At 39.3% G+C, this 15,156-nt stretch overlaps 1 protein-coding gene across 1 annotated transcript; it reads right to left on the bottom strand.

Moving 5' to 3' along the window:
* Nucleotides 1-8,137: 8,137 nt before the first annotated feature.
* On the bottom strand, nt 8,138-8,950 carry LOC149035420 (uncharacterized). The gene has a single exon (XM_089191283.1). It carries the CDS (start codon nt 8,948-8,950, stop codon nt 8,138-8,140), a length of 813 nt encoding a protein of 270 aa, XP_089047409.1.
* Between the last annotated feature and the right edge of the window lie 6,206 nt (nt 8,951-15,156).

Raw genomic sequence — 15,156 nt, 5'->3', positions numbered from 1 at the left:
AACGATAAAGATCCTAGCCTATCACATATATATATATATATATATATATATATATATTTTTCGGGTGACGGTACTTTTAAAAGATTTCGTTTACTTGATCGTAGTTTTCTTGCTGGTTCGTAAGGCTGCAACATGTCTTTTATGTAGTGTGGCGCTAGACCATTTAATGCTTTGTATGTTTACAACAGCAGTGTAAACTCTAGCCTTTGTCACACAGGAAGCCAGTGCAATTCCTAGAGAATTGGTGTTATGTGATCCTGCTTCTCACTTTTTGTTATAAATCGTGCTGCAGTTGTGTACATTTTGGAGGCGATCCAATAGGAATTGAGGAAGTCCATATAGTAGAGAGTTACGGCTGTCGAGCTTGCTGAAGATAAAAGCATGGATCAAAATTTCAGTGTTTGATTTCGACAGACAGTTTCTTCTTTTCGCTATATTACGTAAATGATAAAACGATGACTTGCATGTGTATGCGAGTGCTTCTCCAGGGAAATTTTCTGATCAAAGATAACAACAATTTTTTTTTTGCAGAAAAAGGGGGCTCGACTCGATCCGTGTTTACTTTGATTTAGTCAATCATTGGTTGAGGACGGTGTTGTGCATTCAGCACAAGAAATTCTGTCTTGTCTCGATTTAGTTTGAGCTTATTTTGTACCATCCATGATCCAGTCTTACTAAGACATGCCTCAATGTATGTTAAGGAGGCTTGTTGTTCACCTGGTATGGGTTTGAAAGCAAAATAAAGCTATTGTTGTCTGCGTATCAGTGATATCCCATCCCATGACGTTTGATGATGTCGCCTAGTGGGGAAGTATATAGTGCATACAGCATTGGGCCAAGTACGGATCCCAGGGGCAGTCCACGTTGCAAGTCTTTGTTGTTAGACTTGACTCCGTCAATCCCAACGCACTGTTGTGACGATAAGTTTTCGCTTGCTACACTGGAATTTTCGGAAAAACGTACAAACGGGGGGAATTAGTTCGGTAGATGCCACTTGGCTTGCGAGAACGGAAACTCGTCACGATTCCCTGGTACACGGAGATCTACTTCGAGCGGGCTTATACGGACGTCAAGGATAAGACAATATTTGGTTCCACAGTAAGCTTTATTCTAAGTCAGGCCAACAAGCGACATGACCTCTAGCGTACACAAATTGCAATCAACTAAACTGTAGAAGGTAGGAAAAGAGGTATGAAAAGAAATTAAAGTTACGAGTATAAACTCGGCTCCTAACTACCATGAAAACATTTTTCCAGAAAGACCATTAACACTTATATTTACCTAAGAAAACCATGTAATAAATAAAAAGAGTGCCGAAAAGGAGGTGCATATGATGAAAGCGAGTAACAACAAAAATCTATTCAAAAGCTACTGTGGTTTTTATACTTTTTTTTTTGTTTTATTAAAATGAAAGGACTTGAAATGGTTAAATGTGGAAGTTTACGAAAAAATATGTTCTGAATAACATACACGAGAAAATCAGTAAATTTTCCCGTAACACTGTTTGCGGTCATGGTGGTAGGACTCCAGCCAATTCAGCTTTTTTCCGTCTGGAGAGCCTAATTAAAAGCAGCTTGTGATCAACCTGTTATCTTCCCCTGATTTGACATCTACATCCTTTGGAAAGCAGTGTCTAGAAATATCCGGTATATGTGCATTATTCTTGTAGCCAACATCATTTGGCGCTCCGGCCACCCAATATGTTCGTCCTTTCTTCTTGATTTCCCCTTTCTCCACATAGTTGCCAACGTGTCTTCACAGATTTCCACGTCACAGCTATGTAACATAATTGTTTTGGCCGACACTTTTGGCCGCCAAATTGTACTTTCAATGCCCAAAAAAATGGTCTATTCAGGAAAACTCGCTAGGCACTAAAGTGGATTATTTCTAATTTTAACTATAGCTATTAATCAGAAAATGCGAAAATGTGTCATAGGCACCTCGAATCAGGGATCTATACCCTTTAGCAAGTTAAAAGTGGGGGCATATAATTCTGCAACGAAACGGGGTGACGCTTAGTCTTCTGAGTCTAGATCAAGCCCATAACCCTTGAATTACAAGGTTTCAATGACGCGAGAGGTCTGAGAACTATACTGTGACTCCTTCGACGAAATCTACAGCAGGGTAACGGGTTGAACAGCTGTTTCGTAGTAGCGAGGTCAGCATCGTAACAATCGTAATTTAGGAAGAATCTTTTTGTTAAGTCTCTTGCTTTTTCACAAAAGAAAAGTTGAAGCTCTTAACTCGGAGAATGGGCTATTTTTGGTCGAAAAATCAGCATCTTTCCAAAGTGCCGGAGGGTTGTTCACGTAGAATGTTTATCTAAATCACTGCGCCTACTCCTGACCCTAGAAATCTTGTACTGCGTCGGTTGACTCTTGACCTGGGGAACATTTTCAAGTAAAGATTTGATGCCGGTAGGGTTTTATCTGGTGATGGGAGGGTCGCAATGAAGTGGGGACGACCTCACGAGGACGAAGACTTCGAAGAAAAAAGGATATCGAGTGAGTTCCCTCCAGTTTACAGTGTTTGTGGCCGAGGGCGAAGCTTGGGGGAACGTACGGACACTTGGTGAGCCAAACGAGGCGAGTCATCTTATATCTGATATATCTTAAATTTATTCGTACAAACACTCTAATTCTTATGGTAAAAAACAAGAGCTTATGTGTTGTTTCAACATGCCCCCCCTCTCGCCCGGTACAACCCAATATTTTAAAGACCATAAATGCTCTGTGAACATAGTCATAGTCATGGATAGCCTGCCTTAAATTTCACTTGAATCAATGTCTGGACATTTTTATCTTCAAGATAAATTTATGGCATTTTCCCTCTCTTTCAAATTTCACTTGAATCAATGTCTGGACATTTTTATCTTCAAGATAAATTTATTGCATTTTCCCTCTCTTTCTTTGCCTTTTTGGAAGACTTAAACAAGCTTTTTTGCCCAGCCTTTCAGTATTTTCTGCTGTGGCCAGAAACACAGCTACTTAATACCATAATGAATTTGGCACTTTGATCTTGAAAATTCCAGCAGAATTATTCAATTATTGATTTCAAGGCTGGGGCATGTGTGTCACTCATGGTGTCCCTGTGATTGGCCTGGGTATAAAGCTATTTGTGGTCTGAGGGGGGCAAAAGTAGTGGGCTTGTCTTTGTTGTTGGATTAACTTTGGCAGAATTTTTAGCTGGATAAATATTTGATAAATTTAATGGATTTATCAGGCAAAATATGCACACAATATCATATTGCAGCTAGTAAGCTGAATTGCACAAAATTTAAAGTAATTTTTGGAAAAAATTGAACATTATGCATGGACCATAAAGACTATTGCACATGACCAAATTTGCATTTGTTTTGTTTATTGGTATCTAATTTACTTATTAAGACTTAGTTTATATAAAACTGATATTTACTCATTGAAAATCAATTATGACTAGTTAAAACTGGGAATTGTTTTTTCCATACACAGATGGTATAAAAGGACATTAATTTTGTATCTGTCAATTCTTGTGAGCAGTATTTGAAAGGTTGGAGTTTTCTTTGTTCTGTGCTTTGGTTGATGCTTGAGTGGTAGCATAAAACATGGCATTTAAAGCAGACACATGAAGGCTCTCCCAAAGGGGAATGTAGAGAATAAAAAGGATTAGTTGGCGGAGATATTTATGAAGTTGTAAGTGTGGCAGAAGGGATTGCTGCTTTCAGATGAGTTTATGGTGTTAACTAAATGTCTTCATGATCTACCATTTGCTTCTTAGTGGCTTCAAGTTTCCAAGTAGGGAGACTGGGTGGGTGCATTAATTTCTTATCTGCATGTTTGGCCTGAATTAGAAATACTTTGCTCATTGGTTAACTTGAACCTTCTTTGCCTTTGTGTCTTTCCAGTCTCCCAGAGTAACTGATGTAAGACAGCAGTCACCATTTGCTTTTTACCAACTAATATTTATTGCCAAGTATCAGAATACAAAGCTCTGACACAATCAACTAAATATCGAAACAGTAACCATGTAGTACTTTTTTCCTCTCCTAGAAGTCTATTTTGAGTAAATTTGCAATTAATGATAATAAAAGCTAATTATAATAGTTATCAGGAAAGTTTAGACTAAATTACGAATAAAATTATATAGAATTACAACATGCTTTAAAAATCTACAAGTGTACAAACTAATGAAAATTGAAATGTTTGAGTAAAAATATGGTGGTCTTTGATGATTTCTTTGGCAATTAACAGTCCCATGATAAAATTGCAATACTGCAGAAGCCACAGCACAGAGAATTACTTTCACATCATGACATTTATGCTTTGGGCACTGAATCCAAACCAGAGAATTGATGCACTCATTTCAGTTCTGTGTAACTTAACATTGTGAGGGCGGAATGCAACAATTCCACAAAAACCAGGGGTAGGCAGTCATCCCTTTTGTTGGTCAACATTCTTGTTGCCAGTCAAACCAGAAGTTCTTGTCAGGGGGACAAAATCTGTGTTGCTTTGCTGAATCTCCAGCTTGGATAGAGTGGTGTAAGATGGCTATCAAATTCTTTTTGATGGTGTAAACACACACTTTATTACACACACTTTCTTTTTCTTTTTCTTACAAAGTAATTTAGATTATGTTGACCCGCAGATAGCAAATTTGCTATTTGAGACGGGTCAATCATCAACAAACATTATTTACAATATATAAAGAAAATTAAAAACTAAATAGTTAGATATTGTTAAATTATAAAGAGAAGCATAACTGGTAAATACATCAATAGTTGTTCAATAAAGTATAGAAGCAAATAAATTAGTACTGAAAGCAATCGGATCAATTTGTTTTAATTATGCAGTCCTTAAGTTTAGAGGAGATCTTTTCAACATCAAGATAAGAATCTTCATTATCTAGTATCTGAAATAAAGAGGTTTTTATTTGTTTATTAAAGGAATGTTTTGATAACGTTTTGAATTCTTTCGGTATCTTATTCCAAATTTTGACACCAACACGCGAGAAAGCCTTTTTTTGTAGGTTAAGTCTAGAGTACTTTGTACTAAAGAGCTGCGATTTGGATGATCGAGTATTGTAGGTATGAATATGAGATGTTTTAGTAAATAGTTTCAAAATATTAATGGGAGCCCTCTGGTTGTGCACGTCAAACATAAGTTTACTTACGGCTTCATAATAGAGGAACGTAACAGGCAGAATTTTTGCTTTGGCAAATAAAGGGATGGCATGCTCTCTTCGATCGGTGAAATAGATTAAGCGCAAAACTCGCTTTTGAAGAACTAAAATCTTGTTTAAATAAGCATTTGACGCATTGCCCCAGGCAAGGAGTTCATAAGTTATATAAGGTAGAATTAATGAATTGTAAATATTTACAAGGACAGTAGAGGGAACAAAGTACCTCAGCTTTGCAATCATCCCTATTGTTTTACTTATTTTTACGATAACAGAGTCAACATGGTTCTTCCATGACAAATTTTGATCAATTAAAACGCCTAGATATTTGATATAACTTTTTTGCTCTAAACTAACTCTTCGGTTTGTCTCACAATCTAAAATACCTATTTGTGGAGAAAAATGCATTTTTTTTCTGACGAGGACGAAAAATTAAGAAATTTGATTTTTTTGTATTCAATGTCAACCTATTTGTAGTTAACCAGTCATGTACGTTATTCAACTCTACATTAACCGTTTGCTCGATCGCCTTAAGATTCTTATCAGCATAAAGTATATTAGTATCATCTGCAAAGAGATAAAATTTTAGTTTATCAGAACAAAGGTGAATGTCATTTATGTAAAGTAAAAATAGAAGAGGTCCAAGGACTGATCCCTGGGGGACACCACAGGGGGAGATAAGTTTTGTTGATAAGTGCTCTCCAATCTGAATTGTTTGTGTTCTATTTTTAAATATGATTGAAACCAGTCATTTATCAATCCACGGAAACCGTAAAAGTTCAATTTATCGAGTAATATTTCATGATTGACCGTATCAAATGCCTTTTTCAGGTCAATGAAGACACCGCATGAGAAGTACCGTTTATCCATATTACGTAGTATATCTTCGACAATATCAAGTACTGCATGCTCTGTGGAATGTGACTTGCGAAAGCCATACTGTGAGGAGTACAATAGGTTGTTTTTGTCAATAAATTCCTTCATCCGGTAGTACAAAAGTTTTTCAAAAATCCTATTAAAATTAGACAAAAGAGATATTGGTCGATAGTTTGAAGGGTCGGTCTCGTCGTCACTTTTATATATTGGCGTTATTTTAGAAATCTTAAGTTTTGAAGGATAGACACCAAGGATAACAGATAAATTGAAAATATGAGAAAGAACTGGAGATATGATATTGCAAGAAGATTTAAGCAGTTGTGTAGGGCAGGAGTATAAGCCACAGGATTTACTATTTGGTAGGGATAATATTTCCTGTTTAACTTCTTCTGGTGTAATGGGTTTGAAAAAGAAGGAAGAATCAGGTGATTTCAATTTACCAAGATAACTCATATAGTTATCTTTCTTTGGCAATTTACTTGCTAGTAAATTACCAACATTTGCAAAATGCTTATTTAGAATATTTGGTAATCTGGAAGGATTTTGTGTTATTTGATTGTTATTGCTTGGGTCTTTCAGCTTCGTTAACACTCTGCTTTTTGTCCTTTGGTTATTTATTAATTCATTTATTACTTTCCACGTCTTTTTCATATTATTTGTATTTTTCTCAAAGAAATCATTTTAATAACGTTTTTTACTCAAACGAATAAGGTTTGTAATTTTATTTCTATAATATTTATATTTGCTGTGTATTCCATTTACATATAGCTTGTTCTTTATTTTTATTGATGTCCTTATTCCTTTTGTTATCCACGGTTTTGCAAGTTGTTTAATTTTACGTTTGGATAAAATTTTAACAGGCGCATGGTTATTCACGACTGAATTTAATTTTCTGTAGAAAGATGAGAATAGTTCATCAATATTATTTGTTTTTGAGGCAATAATAGCATCCCAGTCGATCGCGGACAAATCATTATTAAATTCCTCAGAGGAGAATTGAGAGAAGTCGCGTTTTTTAATTGTTTTCTTGACAGGTTTGTCTCGCTTAGATTTCAAAATACAAAATTGAGAAAAATGATCAGAGACATCGGTAATAATGTTTCCACTAATTAGAACTTGATCAGGATTGTTAATGAAAATATTATCAATAAGAGAGGCTGAGTTATTACGAACGCGTGTTGGTTTGTCAATAGTTGGAACAAGATAAAAACTCTGTAGGGCCAGTAGGAAATCCTGACTATATGAAGATGATTCCGTCTTTAAAAGACATAGGTTAAAGTCACCCATTAAATAAAGTGTTTTCCCAGTGGAAGCCAGCTTTTCGATTGTATCATTAAAATATTCAATGAATTGATCTGGGGAGTTGTGGTGACGATAAATTATTCCACATATGACATTTTTTTGTTTCTCATGGGAAATTTCTATCCACAATGCTTGAAACGCCTTGCAAGAGACCCTTTCAAGCACTGTGTAATTAAGGTCTTCATTGATAAAAAGCGCGACGCCTCCTGACGCCAATGGTGTGGCTACGTATTCAAAAGTGTAACCTGGAATTTCAAAGCTAATATTACCAGTCGTTTTAGTTATTTTCGTTTCTGTAAGTCCAATAATATCAAACTGAAAATCCATTTCTGATAAGTAGTTGGTTTGGAGTTTTTCGAGATTGTGATTTGAACTGATGATATTCTTATGAAAAATCGAAAAGCTTGTTTCCATCACGTCTCTTATTTGGGTATTTAGGTTTTTATTAAAATTATACGGAGAATAATAACGGCTGTAGATTTGTTGATTGAATAAGTTATTGTTGGTATTTAAACTGTCATCAAGATTTGAGTTTAGTCTGAAAAGATCAAGATCATGCAAACCATTTAGGTTTTCGAGTTGTCTCTTAGTTGGTAGCTGATTTTGGATCAGAGAGTTGTTAAATTGCCCGTGGTCAAGAGTTAAGTTGCCAGTGAAGTTATAATATGGAAGTTCTTTAAGAAAGAGTTTTCTATTTCAGTCCTGTTCTTTGTATCTTCTGGTTTGCTTTTGCATCTAAAGCGCGTTTGAAATCATATCATAGGTGAGATATTAAAAACAAACAATAATATTGTCACTGCGTTACTTATCTCCATCCTTGGGTAAATGCGTTTAGGTCCTCCATATTTGCAAATTTGCGGATCGGTGAATTCTCTGATTTCCTGAGAAATACGGAACCATTTTTCGCCCAGCAGAATTTGAAGCTGTTGGCTTCTTTGAACTTCTTTGCCTCATACAGAAGGGTTTGTAGACGAGGTGTCAGATGATCGTAAATATTGAGGTGACTCACATCAATCTCTGAAGAAAATCCTAGTTGCTGTGCTATGTTCCTTATTGTCTTCCTAGACGCCATGATTTTTTCCTTTACCATCCTTCTAACAAATTTACAAACTACTGCGTCTGGTAGATTCGAGGGATTCCTTGATGGAACTCGGTGGGCAATGTCAATGTAATTTATCAAAACATCTTTCACTCCCATCTGATGAAACAGTTGAAGACACAGCTTAGCTGTCTGCTCGGTCGTCTCTTTCGCTGCCAGCAACGGTAGATCGATAACTTTGATGTTAAATTGGTAGCTGTACATTTCGAAGCCATCAATTGACTGCGAGATTCTATCGCAAGCATCTGAAATTACATTTAGCCTTGAGCTTAAACGCTTCAGTTCTTTCGATGCGTACTTTTTAAACACTTCAAAATCATCGCATTGAGCTGAAACAAACTCAACTGATTGTTCTTTGCCCACAGTGTCGCCGCCATGTTCGATGCCAGCATCATGATTGATTTCTTCACGTCGATGTCCAATTTCCTCAGTCAATTTATCCAGTTGCTTCTTGAGATCTTCAATTTCATTCCTTAACTGCTGATTTTCTTTTTTTAGTTGGTTTTCTTTACCAGTCATAATTAGGGAAACTTAATAGAATAAAATAACACAGAGTGAGAAATATGCGTCCGCTCAGCTCAGCGTCCGCTCACCAGCGTCCGCTCACCAGCGTCCGCTCAAACAGCTACATTTATCTCACTATCTGATGGATTTGAGGTTGACAGAACATTCTGTGTAATGGCTAGACCATGGTATCTAAATCTGCTTTATTTGTTTGTCTGAGGTGACCACGCCCTCGAACTGGCTTTTTCATGTGAAAATCACTTCCCTCAAGAAAATCATTGTGTGTTAAATATACAGAACAAGTGGAAAGCAAAAAATAAATGATTGAATTACTAAAGTAATTTAGAGTAGAGAATACATTGCCAAACAATAAATCAACAACTATGTTCTTACTGTGTTATACACATAGTCAAACAGAAACTGTACAACAAAGTTGAAACATTTTTCTGAGAACCATTCAGAACAATTGAAGTGGACCACATCTTAAATAATAAAGATAGTTGAGGAAAACTGGTTTAGATCTATTAGCTTATATCCTTTTCCTTTAAAATCCCTTTCTTCATCTGAGCTTTCTGGTCTGATAAAGCCAGTTTGGACCTAGACATGCTGATTAGTCGATCAATGTCAGATTCAAAGAAAGATGACCTTATTGATGTATCAGGTGTTGCATAATCATAGTAATATCGATAATAATAATAGTAAAGATAATTGTTATTTGTACTAATTGATCAAAAGCACCTATCAAAGTTGCTAATACATTTGTAAATTACTTATAAGTTAAATATTTGTTAATTTCGGAACAAATCTGAGGTGTTTGAAAGCTAAAAGGAATGACTTAATGAAAAGGTCTTAACTTTACTCTTAAGGGAACTTAGGCATGTTACACTTCTTATTTGGTCTGGTAATTTGTTCCAGAGTGAGGGAGCAATGACTGAAAAAGTGAAATTTCCATAGGAGTCAGGATTATCCTCAGAGACCACTAACAATTCCTTGTTGCATGGTGGAATGGAGTGTCCAAGGTGTATTATCAATTATGGAGTCTGCATCAGCAACTTTTCTCACAGGGAATGTTGCTCTAGGTTGCCTTTCTTTTCTTTCTATAATGGTTTGGGACATTTTACTGGTCATCTCAGAGGACAACCGCTACCACGAGCTCATGAGCTTCCTATCAAGACATGTGCCTCACGTAAAGTTATACATATAGATATACATATAGGAAGTCTGTGTTTTGATATTTCTGTTGTACAGTGCTTGATACATAGAAGTAGAGCATGACATGTATAGAGGTAAAAAAAAGAGACTATACTGTCATCCCCACAAGCCTGTTTCATGATTACTTACTCATCAGGGGATTTTATTGTTACGAATATTCATAACCATCATTTATATAATTAACAAACTTGCATAAAGGCATGGTGGTAAATTTCAATGCTTTGTTCAGTTGCTTTTTTTCTGTGGTGGTATGAGGACACAAGTTCATTGTGTTTATTGAGTGATGATAATTCAGGTTGGTGGATGATAAGCAATTTTTCTTTGAACCAAAGGTTGCATCTTTTGCTTGCGCTATTGTAGGGTGATCTTGATGAAAGGATATGTCATAAAATAAAGTGGTCAATGTTATTTTCTTTAAGGGTCCAGATATGTTTGCTGAGTTTAGTAGAATTTCTGTGTTTTGTGTGTTGGAATGATGCAGTGTGGTTTCTGTATCTAGTCTTTAAGCCATTTTCTGTAAGTCCAATGTACATTTCAGTGGTGCTGTTATCCTTTCGTGTGATGGTGGCTTGGTAGATTAGTGATGATTGGAGGCAGTTTCTGTAATATTTAGGCTTCAAAGTAAAGATTTATTCCCCACACAGATGAAGTGCATACAAGATGGCCGAACATCAAAGCACATGGCCCCCAACATGCAACGGGGCCTTGCTAACTAGAACACCGGAAGTCTGATGTAATAAGAAACTAATCCAACATCTACCCCCAAAGTTTGAGTGTAATCTTGTGTACACAGTTCAGTAAACTCAACAAGAATGTAACAATACTAATACAAAAAGTTAATGTCAGTTTGCATAGCTAAATGTTCACAGGTCTAGCTGTTGTGGTGGTTTCACTATTCGTCCTGAGCATGTCACACACTCGGTTGTAGAGCAGTCACCATTTGGAGGGCCTCCTTGGGTTGACAGAGCTGTTGTTGATCTACAAGTAGTAGGCGTTGTAGGTTCAGCCGGTTGGTACTCTGAGACAGGGGTAGAAACCCTTGGAGGCGAGTGGTTCACAGGCAGTGCTTTATCCTGAGGTACTATAGTTGGCCCCTCAGTGGGAAAGGCTGGTTGTGAACTGGTTGGGACTAGAGCGGACCGGTTACGTCGCAGAGTGCTCATCTCAGTCTTCACTAAGTAGGACCTTGGTTGTTTTGTGGCTCCCAAGATCTGACCTTCCCGGTTCTGGTCTCACACCCAAACTTGCTGGCCAGTGGTCAATGATGGGAGAGCACGGGCTTGGTGTCGTTTTTAATGGTAGATCTGTTGCTTTGACCTGTATTCGTCCTCTCTCAGTTGCACTCTTTGCCGGTCTGTATCTTGCACATTAGGTTTGAGGATGCTGGGCATGGCAGGAACTTTAGTTTGTAGGCGGCGCCCCATGAGCAACTCGCTGGGTGAAAAACCATTCTGCAATGGTGTAGATCGGTAAGCAAGGAGGGCTAGATACGGGTCTTCATTCTTGCGGAGCAGTGCTTTGACCGTGCGAACTGCCCTTTCGACTTCCCCATTGGCTCTTGGGTATTTTGGTGAGCTTGTCACATGAATAAAGTCATACTCAGTGGTAAACAGGCGAAATGCATCGGAGCTGAATTGCAGGCCATTATCTGATACAATAATGTCAGGTATGCCATGTGTAGAAAATAGTTCTTTTAGGACTGAAATGACTCTGGAAGATGATTGGTCGTTTAGTCTCCTGATCTCGAGCCACCTTGAGTAGTAATCAGCAACAATCAAATAGACCTTTCCCGCAAGTTCAAAGAGGTCAGCAGCTACTCTCTCCCATGGTCGGGAGGGGAAAGAGCTTGACATGAGTGGTTCTGTGGGCTCAGGGCGATCTTTGGCGCAGGTGCTACAATTTGTCGCCATGTTTTCAATCTGCATAGGGAGCACCGGCCACCATACCGATGCTCGTGCTCTAGCTCGGCACTTGGATATGCCAAGATGACCAGTATGAATGCATTCGAGTAACTCCAGTCTCATTGACTAAGGAATCACTAGGCGCTTGTCAGAGAGAAGCAGGTCATCAACAATGCTGAAATGGGTTCTGTTTTCCCAGTAGGGGCATAGCAAGGGTTGGTTTGGCATATACGCTGGCCATCCTTGGCTGCAGTAGTTCCTGATTTGCGTGCATTCTTCATCTGTGATTTGGGCCTCTCGTATCTGTGACAGGCGCTGTGTAGTTGCTGGAACTCTTTTTGGGCTGTGAAGCTTTCCACCTCCTCTACAAAGTGCTCATCCTTTTCTGTGGAGCTTCCTACGGGCGCACAGGAGAGGGCATCTGCTGTAAAGTGGTGTTTCCCCTTGACATGGTTGACAGTGACGCTGAATCTCATCAACTGAAGGCGAAACCGCTGGATACGTGGTGGGGTCTTGGACAGCTCAGTGGTGTTGAATAGAGCCTGAAGGGGCTTGTGGTCAGTCTCTAGGACAAAACTCATGCCCACAACATATTCACTGAACTTCTCACATGCCCAGACTCCTGCTAGTGCCTCTTTCTCTATAACAGCATAGCGTTTTTCAGCATCACTGAGTGATCGCGATGCATAGCTAATGGGTCTACGGGTCCCATCATCTTGTACCTGAAGGAGGACTGCACCAATACCGTTTAGGCAGGCATCAGCTGTGATGATGGTTGGTCGACTGGGGTCATAACATGCTAAGACTTCGGCTGATGTAAGGGTTGTTTTAATCTGGTCAAAGGCTCTCTGCTGGGGGTCTGTCCATAGCCATGTAGTCTCTTTGCATAACAGCTGTCACAGGGGCTCGCTCTTCTCAGCCAGCTGGGGGACAAACTTCCCCAAATGGTTAACCATCCCCATAAAGCGTTGCAAGTCCTTTGCATTTTGGGGAGGTGGAAACTCTGATATGGCTTTCGTCTTTGTTGGGTCAGCATGTATTCCCTGTTCATCAATGATGGAACCTAGGAATTTCACCGAGGTTTTGTAAAACTGGCATTTTTCAATGTTGAGGGTTATGCCAGCCTCTTGTAGACGATGCAATGTGGCTCTCACTCGTCTGTCATGTTCTTCTTGGTTGGCTCCATGGACGAGAACATCGTCCATTTGGCATATTACTCCCTCAACACCATTGAGGATTTCAGACATTGTACGCTGAAAGATCTCTGGAGCGGAACTTATGCCAAAAGGAAGGCAATTGAAACAGTATCGACCAAATGGAGTAACAAATGTAGTCAGCAATTTTGACTTTTCATCGAGAGGGAGCTGCCAGAATCTGCTGTTTGCATCGAGTTTGGTGAAATAGCGACTTTTTCCCAGCTTGGCAAGGCTCTCATCGACTGATGGCATTGGATGGATTTCTCTCTGGACCGCCCTGTTTAACTGAGTTAGATCTACGCAGAGTCTGACATCGCCACTTGGTTTGGGAACTGGGATGAGAGCAGAGCACCAAGCAGTCGGTGCGGTCACTGGTGAGATGACCCCCCGTTCAAGCATAGAGTCTAATTCTTGTTTAACCTTTGGCAATAGTGGATGAGGGATCTTTCTTGGTGTGTAAATGCAAAAGGGCTTTGTATCAGGTTGCAGTGTTATGTGTACTTCTGTCTTCACCTTCCCCAGACCAGTGAATAGTGAGGGGGATTCAGTTTTGAAATCAGCATGTTGAGTAGTGACATCACCAATTCCTTCATCAGTACAGGAGATTAGCCCTAACGCAACACAGGCATTTCTGCTTAGTAGTGGACAAGTCTGGTCTGGTACGACGCACACAGGTTCAGTGACCTTCCTACGGCAGTATGAGAGGTTGGCTTGAAACATGCCAATGACTGGGATCTGAATATTTCCAGGGCCTCGCAAGGTTTGTTTTGGTTTGACTAACTTCTGATCTTTTAGCCATGTGGTGTGTCCAGTTTCCAGCTTGATGCAAGTATTTTGGCCGTTAACCCCGAGTTGCACAGTCCAATCGCCCCCTGTGGTCTGAATTCTCAGAGAAACAGAATCTCATCTCCCTCTTCCTGCTCTTCATCTTCTTCCAGTTCCCATACTTTCTTTGTTGGCAGTGCAGAGCTGCGACAAACAGTTTGAAAGTGTCCTTTTTCTTTGCATTTGTTACAGGTAGCATCTTTCGCAGGGCATGCTTGGCGGGAGTGTCTTTCGTGACCACACCATCCACAGCTTGGGGTAGGTTTGGAGTTTTTTTTGCTTGGTGGTTTTTTATTTCCTGACTTTCCTGGGTTAACAAATTCGACCTGAACTGATTTGTTGTCCCCACGGACGATATCACGGTTTTGTGCTCTAGATTCTGCCTGACGACTCATTTGAACGGCTTGTGTGAGTGTAAGAGTTCCTTTTGACTGAAGTCGATCGGAAAGTGAATCATCAAGTACCCCCACTACGATTCGGTCTCGAACAAGTCATCCCTTAACGCACCGTAGTTACAATTATCTGCTAATCTGTACAGATCCTGGATAAATGTCTCGACAGATTCTCCTGGTTTCTGAGACCTTTTGTTAAAATGCGCTCTCTCCACGATTACGTTTCGACGTTCAGCAAAATAGTTGTTTAATGATTTCTTAATCTCATCGTATGAGACAGTTCCTTCGTCTAGTCGGAGCATTTGAAGAATATCATCGGCACTGTGCCCATTGCATAAAGGAGAGTACTGACCTGCTCAGTTGGTGGTTTGCTGTTTAGCCCTGACGCTGCTCTGTACCGGTCGAATTGGCGAAGCCACTTTGGCCATGCATCTGCTGCTTGGGGACTGTTTGCCTCTTTGAATTTTCCGGGGAGAGGAATTTGTGTGGTCATGTGGGCCTGACTAACCGTCCGCGTGCCTGACGTGTTCTGTTCTTCGCCTCCTGACATTGTTTAACGTTGATTGTCTCTACTCACCGCTGCCACCATGTAATATTTAGGCTTCAAAGTAAAGATTTATTCCGCACACAGATGAAGTACATGCAAGATGGCCAAACATCAAAGCACATGGCCCCCAACATGCAACGGGGCCTTG

The sequence above is a fragment of the Pocillopora damicornis genome, chromosome 13, assembly GCF_964200805.1.
Source record: "Pocillopora damicornis chromosome 13, jaPocDami1.2, whole genome shotgun sequence".
In the NCBI taxonomy this organism is placed as follows: Eukaryota; Metazoa; Cnidaria; class Anthozoa; order Scleractinia; family Pocilloporidae; genus Pocillopora; species Pocillopora damicornis.
Note: the sequence above shows the minus strand (reverse complement) of the source record. Positions and strands in the feature narration are given on the sequence as shown.